General features: G+C 37.2%; 1 protein-coding gene across 1 annotated transcript in view; it reads right to left on the minus strand.

Moving 5' to 3' along the window:
• LOC127442221 (BMP/retinoic acid-inducible neural-specific protein 3-like) overlaps positions 1-12,802 on the minus strand; it is a 180,051-nt gene that overhangs the window by 98,774 nt on the left and 68,475 nt on the right. Inside the window, exon 2 of the mRNA XM_051700090.1 lies at positions 835-1,155. Coding sequence (XP_051556050.1) covers positions 835-1,106 — 272 coding nt within the window. The 5' untranslated portion in view covers positions 1,107-1,155. The remainder of the gene's footprint in view (positions 1-834; positions 1,156-12,802) is intronic.

Here is a 12,802-nt window from a genome sequence, read left to right on the forward strand (position 1 = left end):
TCAGGGATGCTGTTTACACAATGCATCTGAACTATGAGGCACATACAGCATACAGGAGACACACATACAAACAAAAAGATGCCTACACAGAAGCACACAAACACCCCACTGGATCACACCCACACACACTCTTTGGCCTGCAAGACAACCTTTCAAACAGTGCTGGCAGATGCTCGTCTCCCCCTCACTGAGTCGATCACAGTTCCCCAGGCCTTTCACTGCCCAGCTGCTGTAGGCACACTGAGTTCTGAATTTCGTGAGCAGGGAGAGTTGGACAGAGTAGACTATGCACTGGTGGGGGGCAGAGGAAGACGGCAAAAAGGCCAAACTTTCCCTGACGGTGCGGAGGTCAGTAATGTGGCAAACACACCTTTCCTTCCTGTTGTGCATGTGCATTTGACATGGACTGGAATTAATTCTTAGTAATCAATATTTAAAATAAACTGTATTGAATAAATGATAAGAGAGCAACATGCAATGCGCATGTAAGTAAAATTGGTCAACAACTGAATAATCACCACAGTGTTGCATCTGATGTATTGCACTTTTCATCAGCATAATGATGAATGTTCCTGTTCATTTTGCTAATTTGAAAATGATTTTAGCTTCCAATAAGACTGTCTTTAGTGAACTACATTTAACACATTTTACCGTATTGAAATCCATTTTTTTTTTTTTTTACATAAAATGTGAAAAAAGTATTGAGAATCAATGTAAGCCAATTAAAAAAAGACAAACTAATGATTCTGCTGGTGTTATATTATAGCTAGTCAATCCTGAGGGAAATTGATAGCCAGTATTTTCCACTAATAAGATAATCTTCACAGCACAAACCTGTAGATTTTGTAGCGTGTGGAGAAGCCTTGTTGGAAGCGTTCTTTGAACTCAGTGTATTCTGGACAGCGATGGAAGGGCCCTTTATCAGACAGGAGCCAGTCCAGCTGGCCATTGCTCCGGCCGGAGATGGAAGAGAAAGGTGAGGTTTTCTGGTTCAGAGGCTCAGCCAGAGCCAGGAACCAGCTCAGTGGGCACAGAGGTGCCCAATGCCACAGGAGCATCAAGAGGAACCATCTAACAACCGCAGCTCTCTGCCAACACAACGCCATCCTGCCTCTGGGCACCTGGCGCCAGCATTCTTCTGCCAATCACTTTGACCTGCACAGACAGGAAGAGAAAAAAGGTACTGCTTTGATGATGAGCATATATACATATATATATATATATATATATATATATATATATATACTGTATAACAATTTAATTTTGTGTTTATTTCTGGATAGTAGATCAAAAGTATAATTTTTAAACAATTTAAAGTAAAGTACAGTATAGCATATTATTGCAAAGAACTGATGAAAAAAAAAACACAATTTGTTAAAAAGACAACAAGAGAAATCATACACAGTAAAAAGTGAATACATTGTTACGACAGAGCTATTTCTTCCAGACCTGACTCTTAAAAATGACTTTTATTGGTGTAATCTAATGCAGTCAGATTGATTCAGTCATATAAAGTAATATATTTGACTTGAATAAAACCAGTTAATTTAGATGTTACAAAACAAAGCACATATTTTGGGTTATGTGACAAAACTTTTTTTTATAGCATAGCAAAGTGTCATGACAATAATAAACTGACAAAAATATGAAGATAAAAAATATAGAAAATTGAGAGAAAATCTCTCTTTAAGTATACAGTTTAGGTGTTACAGTTTTCAACATTTGTCTTGTATCTTCTATATACTGTATGGCTGCCTCCTTTTCTGCTCTTGCACAGATGAGCATTTGATTTTTGAGTTATGGTAAACACTCAATTATTTACAGTATCTTTGGTAAAAGCAAAAGCCTGAAAATAAAATTGGATGTGTATGTCAAAAACAAAACAAAAAACAAGGGGCACTGGGGACCTCATATTAATAACTGAGCATAAATTATGTAAAGCGCTGGTAAACATGGGCTTTGGGAGAGGGGATGCCTTCGTGCACCAATGCATACAATATCAACCAATGAATTCTATACAGGGGGAAACATTCCCTGACATTCTTTTATAACCCCCCTCAAATCCAAGATGAAAATGAATCAGGATCCTGCAGTATGTAATAAGTAAATTCCATTTACCCAGTGCACTCCACCACTGCACAATTCATTAAACCAGGTTCAGCTGTTAGGTCAACCAGGGATGATTTTTCCATTTGTTTTTCCTGTATTGTGTCCTAAAAGAAAATCTTATTTCCTCTCTCAGTCTTGTAGTTCTAATATAAGAAGTGTAAATATACCCAGTTCTCCAGCAAAAAACAAAAAAACAAAAAAAAGATCTCTGGTAGGATATGACGGTTCTGAGTACAACTTATTCAGACCGCCAGATGGGGCTTACGCCAAAGAGAGACATTACATTTCTGTTTTATATTCATCAAATAAATGTCATCTTAAATTTCATTCAAGTCTGTGAGTCTTCCTGATATAAATAAATTTGTAATGGTTATTGAGACAGGTGTACATGTTTATTCATTATTGCTTGGAAGGACATTATTATGGAGTCTTTCAGAATGCATATTAGTTGGCTTTTACTAAACCATATAAACGCCAGCAACCATACATCTTTGTATGCCATTCATAATTCAAAATATAACTGTATTTCATTAATCATCTCCATTTTTGCTTTTTGTCCATGCTGCAGTCACATGTCTTTATTTAGCCCTTTACGTCAATGTAAAAAAGTCGTGGTCAAATATTATGTTTAGGGAACAAGATTATTTTCACATGGCCACAAGAAAAGGATGGCGTTACGTCGACATAAAGTCGTGGCCATGAGAAAAGAATGTCGTTCCCTTAACATTATCTAGTGGCCACAACATATTATAATGTTCCCATGAGTTCATATGATGTGGCCACAACAAAACTAATTGAACCGAACCTGTCCCTTCCTGGGCACCACAGTATTATAATTTATAGTTGTAATCTGTTTAGTTACTTCCCCAAGTGATGATAACCAAACAGTCACATATAACAGGCAAATTATAATAGTTGCTCACACCATTAATTTTATATAAGAGCAGCATTTGTACACAAAGAACATTTTCACCATGGTCTGCATCTTCCCCTGGTCTGGTATTAACTAATCCCTGAGAAAGATAAATGCCATGCTATTTGTCAAACTAGGAGTAATAACTTCATTCTAAAATTTGCAATTGTAACCTCAAAGTTTTTAACTATATTGGAGCTGAGGTCACTCTCACTCAAAGGTTGTGTAAGTTAATTTTTTATGTATATAAGCTATATAAGTAAATATCTTTGCACTTTGAATCTGATGGCCCCTCAGCTCCTGTGACCTAAGAGGATAATAAAGTGTCCATTGGTTGCACACTTCAGAATTGCAGCGAATGCGTTAGGTCATCCTGTTGTTATTCAGTTACTGTTTCATGAATACTGACATATTGCCTGAGGTGCAAAAAACATAAGCAAGGTATGCAAAGCATAGGGGTGACATGTAAAGGGGGGCGCCAGCGGCTCACTCAGGGGGCGAACCCCCCAAGTATTTTTTTGCCTTTCAAATAAACCAAAGGTCTGTGCAATGACAGCACAGCCAGCTACGTATATCCATGCACAGTCATATTGCACTCCATTCCCTCTGGAGGCTCTACCTGTAATTATAAAATGCATAAAACATTGAAATGCCAGGCAGACATTTCATGGAAGAAATACTGAATTTAGCCCTGACATTTTCATGCACATCTTGCATAATTTATGTGTCTTTATTTTTACCCTTTTCACTCGGTAGAGAAGACAGGCGCTAGCCAAAAGTATCTAGAATTTAGCATAAGGTAATGGTGACATAGAGAACTTAAGCACGTGTCCACAACACCTGAATACAAGAATACTCTGCAGAGCACAATTATTCTGAAATTAAACAGGAAGGATGCAAGGGTGGGGCCCTAAGTTCACTTCAAGGCTTTAGCAGCTGATGCTCAGAATAGAAAGGCATTTTAACTAATTGATCTAATAATGATTATATTGTGGTTTGTGGAATTGGCTTGAGGACTTGCTGACACAGCAGCTGCATGATTATGAAGGATAAACAAGCTCTGAGAACAGTGAATTGCTCAAGGAGGTTATAGTTGTGTTGCTCATTTTGTCCTAAATGTGGTAATCAAGTGGCATCTGGACAAGGACTGAAGCTGTGAATAGGAAACAATTTATTCCCCTTTGTCATGTGAAGATTCCAGCTGCATGGTATATGTAAAATATTCATTTAACATATTTGCATAGCTTTCCACATGAATCAAAACAACAAAACTCCAGGAAATAACTGTTCTTGAATATGATGGTAATTGCTTTCACTTTGCCACTGAATTTTTCAATGTTCCAAACAATGTTTGTAAAAGAGCCTGTGACTCATGCTGTGCACCTGCTAGTATTTTGGTAACCTGCTATGCTTATTCATCATACTTTATTATTTTCAAAGCATACCACACCTGCAAAATCTGTTTTCAGTGTACTTAATGAAGCATCTGGCAAATTGAGAATATCTCAGCAACCAAGGAGAGGAAGTTGTCATGGCCAAACTTCCAAACATTTGGTATCTCTGAATAAACCCAGGATGTCCTCTTAAAATACCCCAAGATTTACGGGCTAAGGAAAACTTAAATACCAATAGTCCTATACAAAAATGGACTGCTTGCGGGTCTCAAGAGGACAACAACCTTTAAACCTGATGTATCAAATATGATTCAAGAAAATCACATTTTCAAATTCGTTTTTATTAGTATATTTTGTTTGTGTAAAATAACAAGAAGCTCCATTTAAAAAAAAAGTATTATTTGATTTCATGTGTCAAGCTTTATAGGGTTAAGGCAAAATGGTTATGACCTGTGGCTCACTCTTTGCAGGAATCAAACCAGCAACCTACTGGTCTCCATCACTGGGCTTTTAACAGCCACACCACACTTGCATGAAATGACTCTTGCAAAAATAGGGTATGTAGGCCTATCATCCAAAGATGCATAATTTCAACCATGAACACCTTCTGTATGTACATGTGTGACCATGGGAACATAATTTATGGTGAGAACAACTCAATTTCAGTTGAATGCACAGATGAAGAATCGACATCTGAGCCATCAAAGGCAGTTATCCAAAAGATCCTTCAGTCGTTTTTTTTTTTTTTTTTTTCTTAAATGCCCAATAAGGCCTTGTATTACTGAGATTCAACTGCTATTCTACCATTTTCAGCAACCAAACTATTAGCAGTGACAAACTCTTCTTGATTTAAAGGAATAGCTCACCCAAAAATTTTAAATTCTGTCATTATTTACTCATATGACTTTCTCTCTTCTGTGGAACACAAAAGTATATTTTTTAAATAATGTTGCCATCGCTGATTTCCATACAATAGCGTTGAATGTGACTCACTTTGAAGCTTAAAAAAGCACCCAAATGTGCCATAAAAGTAGTCCATGCTTCAATTCAAAGTCTTCTGAAGGCATACTGTACAATGACTTTTTTTATTCACTTTTCTCCTCAATTTGGCCCACCCAATTCCAGTGCTCATTGGGTCCTCGTGCTGGCGCAGTTGCTCACCTCAATCGGGGTGGAAGAGGACAAATCTCAGTTGCCTCCGCTTCTGAGACATTCAGTCCGCACATCTTATCACGTGGCTTAATGGGTGTGCTACCACGGAGACTTGGCGTGTGTGGAGGCTCACACTATTCCCTGCGATCTCCACACACAACTTACCATGCACCCCATCAAGAGAGAACAACTATATTGTGACCGCGAGGAGGGTAACCTACGTGACTGTACCCTCCCTAGCAACCAGGCCAATTTGGTTGCTTAGGAGGCCTGGCTGGAGTTACTCAGCACACCCTGGATTCAAACTCGTGACTCCAGGGGTGGTAGTCTGCATCATTACTCACTGAGCTACCCAGACCCCCTACAATAACTTTTTATGATGAACACACCGAATTTAAGTCATTACTCTCGCTCAAATCAAATCAAATCAAATCAACTAATGTATAAAGAACCCAAATCAAATATTATGACACATCACTTACATTACTTACAGTGGACAGGTTCTTGCACATCTCCTGTCCAAACGTCATGACACCATGACACAAGAACCAGTGAGGTTTGATGTTACTGACCTGTTGCCAGGTTTGATTTGGGCTCGGTATACAGTCCATAAGTTGATCTTTGATTTGACACTTTAAAGAATTTTTATTTTGGGGTGAACTATTCCTTGTAGGTACATTTAGGAGATTTAGCAGCTCTCTTAATAGCAGCATAAATGCAACAACAACAACAAAAATCAACTGAAAATATACCCATGGAACACTTGCTATGACTTTCTCAACTTTTTCACCTCTCATGAGTTTGCATCCCAATACTTATTTGGCCTGAGCAGCATTAAGACCTGTTTAGGTCTTCAGGTTGCTTCTCCAGTATGTTTTCATCCATTATTTAAATTGATGCGAGAAATGCTGTGCAGCCCAGCTGCAGACTTTTACTGGGCCAGAGTGAGTAGAGAAAACAGGTGCACTGGTATTACCATAAAGCCTTTTGTCCTTTTGAACTCAGGTACTCCTACTCAGCATTTTCTAAACTCAGCAAAACCCACCAACCACCTGCCTTACTCCTACCATAATATGTGGCTACAGCTCCCAAAACAGAAATCTAAATGTAAGCAAAATCTTCCTGTAAATGTTCTACCACTGCCTCTGCAAAGAATTTTGTTTGGGAGCCTCATTATATCAGAGGAAAATAGTAATAAGATTACTTCTAACCAGTGTTGGGTGTAACGTGTTACAGTAATATGATAAAAATTTGCAGTAATGCAGTCATGTAACGCGTTACTTTTAAAAAATAAGTAATCTAATTACAGTTACAGACATGAATTAAATTACGGATTACACATTTATTCCTAAGAAAATAATATCAAGTAGAATGCATTTTAAAATGTATTACGTTCCTATGTTGGTACTTTTATATGTGTTGTTGTGTCAGCTAATGAGCATGCGCTCTTACAAACCACCATGGCATAGAGGACACCTATCGAGGCGATGGCAGATGAGTGAGCGGCGTTACTACGGATGCAACAGAGAACAAAAGTAAAGCGTTTCAAGTTTTCATGCACTCACAATCAATCTCAGCAAGCTCCGTGTCAGCATGCTCCCAGCCCTGGCTGAGGCAAGCAAGGCAACAAATCCTCCTCAAATCTCCACGCTCTGCCCTATCTTTGCGCTCCTTGTGTGTCACTCTGCAGCTGCCATGGGAGGAGAGGTGATCGGCTTCCGGTGTATATGGAAAACAGCGCTCATTCCCGTCAGACAGAGGTAGCCTACATATCGCTCACAAGGTGGAAACATTTGCAGAACAGCATCTTGAAAAAGACGTTGCTAAGAAAACGGCTCTTTTATTTTCTTTATGTACTGTACACAATAAAACACAAACACAATGGTATAGCATTACAGATGCTCAAGTGATAAAGGATACTCAATTCGTCTGAGCACAAGCAGGGAGATAATCCACTCGCTGTAAAGTTGTGTAACACACATGCTGCACATGTACACACACAAACAGACATACATGCACACAGACATGCATGATGCAACACACAAGCAAACCTGTATATGCACACCAAAAAGAAACAACAAGCATTCAAACACACAATGGTTTTACTATCAAAGCTGTCTGCAAATGGGTTTTCAGAAACGTTTTCAGTTCATTAGTATTCTTTTTCTGTCTTTCACACCAAACACAAACACAGGTAAACAAGCTTACTGTACACATACATGCCACACACAGCTAAGAAGGTTGTAGATAACGGACACACACACATACACACACACACGCACACACACACACACACACGCACACACCTGAAGATACTACTTCAGCATATTTAAGGTAAGAAAGTTAAGTTGCATTTTTAGAAATACATTGGATCTCTTTTAAGTTGCTGTCTTTGTTGTATTGCTGTAATTTGGTTAATATTTCAGTAAAGTAATAAAAGCTATAAGTGTCACGTTTTTTTTCCGCAGGTTTGATTGGTTTTAGAAAGTAACTTCAAAGTAAAGTAATTACTAATCTAATTACTTTCCAGATGAAGTAATTAGTAATCTAATTATTATTTATTTATTTTACAAAAGTAATTAGTAATCAGTAGTGGATTACTTTTTTTAAAGTAATTTACCCAACACTGCTTTTAACATCTGTCAGATTTTACTCAACCCATTGAGCTTTTATTACAGTTTGTTTGGAGCTTTGCTATAACCATCATGACAGCGACTTCCGCCACATTCAAACAGAGACTGTCTGACCCAAACTTAATATCCTACTCATTCATGAGAAGCAACCCAAAAATGAATTTTTCCCATGAAGACAACGAGACTTTGCAAGAGAATGTTTCTATCTTGCAATTCTTCCATCACACAGTTATTGCATCTGTCTTGTTTACTGCATTAGCCCTGTCAGAATGCCCAAAAGCAGCTAAGAGAAACATGAGAGAAACTTTTAATAAGGTCAGGAATCAGGCTCCACAAACCTCCATTTGTGAATGTTTATGTTTGAGAAATTCTGTCCTGTGAAATAATTTAACTGCATTTAATTCCACAAAAAAAGATGGCATGGGTGATTCAAGATAAATGAAAATGAGTTTAATTAAAATATGTAAGCAAAGCAAGATAATCAGCAAAACGATTACAGTGGGCTTGAAAGAGCATAAATATGAAAGCAATATCAACAATATCTTGTTGCTGAGGTGTTTGTATGTGTGTGTGTGATGGTTTGGTTTGGTTCAGTTAACTCTTATGCACTATGTGCATGTGTGTATATTTACATGAATGTGTGTTGCTCATATATAAACCAGATGTTCCCCAAGGCACGGAGCAAAAATATTCACATAAGGAGTCAAAGCAAACACATTCACACTAATTCATTTATGCAGGAAATAAGCAAAATAACATATGGATAGTTAATATTCATCAATGCCTTCTTCCACATAATGAGAAATGGCATGCTTATCATGACCAAGTCTGTCAAGCTCCAAAAGGACAAAAAAGTACCATAAAGCTAGCCCATACGACTTGTGCCCTAAACACTAAGTTTTATGAAACTATACGATAGCTTTGTGTGAGAAACGGACTGAAAGTTGTCATTCATTGTTAATCTTGATCTCAATTAGGCTGTTAACTTAAGAACTGGATCATTAATTCAGAGAACTCGAGAACTGAATCAGTCTGATTTAAAAACAAATTTGGGTAATATGCTTCAGGAATCAGACTGATAGTTCTTGAGTTCAACTCACTGACTCAATCTGATTGGATCTGACGGTTCTTAGGTTAACAGCTTGAGTTAACAAGGAAGATTATCAGTGAATAATATCTTTCAATTGCTGTCTGTTCCTCACACAAAGCCATTGTATGGCTTTGGAAAACTTGAAATATTACAAATGTTGTATGCACTACTACTATAACAATTTTATTGTGATTTTTTTCTTTTTGGAGCTTGACAAATGTTGTCATTATGAACTGTGATTATATGGAAAATAGCTTCTTGAAGATTCTTAAATTCTCAATTCACATAAATTTCAGCATACACGTTTCCTTTAAGAAACAAATCGGTTTTGAACTTAGACTCAAGTTCCACATTTTAACTATATCATACTGTGCAAGCAAAAAGATTTCCACACCTGAGGATCAACAGTCTCTTAATGCCTGACTGTCCAGCTGTTGTAGCTCTATAAACACATTTCGGCCTTCCACTGTGTAATCGCTTATACATCAGACTTTAAAAAACACTGTTCACACACACACATAAACACACTTAAGATAATTGCCCAAGCTGCTTATTAGATTAACACCGCTCCATAAAAACGCATCTGCATATTGCTCTGATTCTATTAGCTCCGTGCCTCATCCTTAAATACGTCCTGACACACTTAGTTTGTTGCTAGAGCCTGTGCAAACTCATTTGGTAATTGGGGGGAAACCGTGGTCCTTGTGCAAACAGACCTCCCTCACACCTATAAAACATTCTCACTGCTAATGAAAGGATGAGCTTTAGAAACACACAGAGGACAAGTCATCCTTCTATACACAAGGGACACATTCCAGAATCGTTGCTATGGTCACCTCTTATTGGCAACCAATAACCACAAGTGCACAAATCATGATAATATACACCACATGTCCTCGAGCATTTGAGGAGTGACTGGATTAAAAATGTGCGATCTAAAAATTTCATCTTTGCTGTAATAATATTGGTGCCCATAATGGGCATTTTCTGTCAAATAGGTACAATAAACACCTAATTTGAATGTCTTTCATCATATTCATACATGAAACTATGGCAACCATGTTAATTAATGGGAAAACACTTTGAGAACATGTCTCTCTCTCTCTCTCTCTCTCTCTCTCTCTCTCTCTCACACACACACACACACACACACACACGCACACACACATGTTGGTGCGTCTATCCTTATGAGGACTCTCTATAGACATAATGATTTTTATACTGTACAAACTATATATTCAATCCCCTAACCCTAACCTTACCCCTAACCCTCACAAAAAACATTCTGCATTTTTGCATTTTCAAAACAAAAAACATCGTTTAGTATGTTTAAGAGGTTTGAATTATGGGGACACTAGAAATGTCCTCATAAACCACATTTATAGCATAATACCCTTGTAATTACCAGTTTGTAACCTAAAAACAATTGTTCTCGGGAATCACACACACACACACACCATTATTTTCAATAATTCAACAAGCCAGAGTCAATTATTCCACTTACATCACAGTTACCACACCTTACCGACATCGTTCAGGGTTTTTTATCAAGACATTTTCTGGTTTTCGTCCCTAAAAACTTCTTGTGAGTGGAGCTACTTTCTTCCACCACAGATTCAGCATTTAGTTTTGAGACAGCCCGAGCCTTCATCGCTAGTTCGAAAACGTCACTTTAGAACTAGCAATGGAGGATGCGCTGCTTTTCAGCATTAAGGTGTAACAAGGTGGTGTGTGTGCATGTACCTGTGTGTGCATGTGTGTAAGCGAGAGGAAGAGAGATCGCGTGATGAATTACCTGTGCGAGAGTTTGTGTGAGAGCTAAAGAGAGGGGGAAGGGTAGCGCAAGGGTGCTTCCACTATGGGATGCTGATTTAGGGTGAAATACATCAAAACACTTTCAAATTAAAAGTTATATTGGATCATATAGAATCTGTTGTATTTATCAAGTTACAGGGGTGCGGCTCTGTTTGTTGGTCGTGATTCAAGTTTCTATGTGTGTGTACTCTATGCGAGTGTGTGTGAGACGTGAGCGAAAGAGGAGAGCAAGGATGCTTTTCAACTGAAATTGAAATAAATTGAGGATATTATTTACATTGTTTGTCATTCTTATCCTATTTACTCAACAAATGTGTTTGTTTTAACTGGTTATTTTGCTTTGGTAGCCTTTCCAGCTCTTTGAAATAACTGAAATAATTTGGGAACTGATATGGAACAAGATCTGGAACTACTTCATATCCGTGCATTTACTGGAAAATAACTGCACACCTTAGAACGTCTGTCAACCAATCAGAATCAAGCATTCAACAGACCAGCGGTATAAATCCTTATAAGGATTTAACTGTTTACTGAACATTTTCAATGAATAACAGATGTTCTTTAAAGGAATATTCTGGGTTCAATACAAGTTTAACTCAACTAACGGCATTTGTGGCATAATGTTGATTACAACATAAAATAATTTGTACTCAGCCCTCCTTTCTTATATATAAAAAAAAAAAAAAAAAAGAAAAAGAAAAAGAAAAAAGACATCTAGGTTACAGTGGAAGTGAATGGGGACAATTAATGGAGGGTTTACAGGCAGAAATGTGAATCTTATAATTTTATAAAAGCACTTGAATTAATTGTTCTGTTAAAACTTGTGTATTATTTGAGCTGTAAAGATTTAAATCATTATTTTAACCGTTGTTTTATAGGGTTTAAGGGTTTATGGTGTTATGTTGTCATGCCAACAAAGTTGTAAAATTAGATGTAACTTTACACGTTAGTAAGTTATTTAATCACTAAAATCATGTTAACATGCATATTGCTTACATAATGTGACTATGCTTTTGAAACATTTAAAAACATATCTTAAATTTTTGTTTAAACATTTACAGACTGGCCCCATTCACTTTCATTTTAAGTGCCTCACTGTGACCTAGATTTTAGTCCCTAAAAAGGAGGGACAATTTGAAATAAATTTTTGTGGTAATCATCATTATGGCACAAATGCTGTCGATTGATCTTAACTTGTATTGAACCCTGAATATTCATTTAATGCTCCTACTACAGAAATTGGAAACAGAGCTCAATATTCTTTCCAGAATGTGTTCTCATATTCTAAACTTCAGTAGTTATTTCCACTTACTCTAATCATACATCCATAGTGTTGCCTTCTTTGATGGAGCAGTACTAAATTAGGTTCAGTCAACCAGAAAATTGCAGCTGTTTTTTAATTGAAACAAATGTAATTAGTAACTTAACACTCTCAAAATGATTCCTCTGTTTTTCAATTCAGTTTTTTCATTGGAACACTGATTTATCACACAGAGATAACATGGCCTTTTATCCTTGTGTCAGAAAGCTTTACACATTTAAATAACCCTTTCAAAAGCAGCATCAGAGTCTTGTCTTTGGGTAGAGACTGTAACAGTTTTCATGTTCTCTCAATCCAAGCAGTATCATTCAAGGGTGTACCTGAGTAGTAAAGTTGAATACCTGAATCTAGGTTTTATTATTATTATTATTATTA

Source organism: Myxocyprinus asiaticus, chromosome 6 (assembly GCF_019703515.2).
Source record: "Myxocyprinus asiaticus isolate MX2 ecotype Aquarium Trade chromosome 6, UBuf_Myxa_2, whole genome shotgun sequence".
NCBI classification, from domain to species: domain Eukaryota; kingdom Metazoa; phylum Chordata; class Actinopteri; order Cypriniformes; family Catostomidae; genus Myxocyprinus; species Myxocyprinus asiaticus.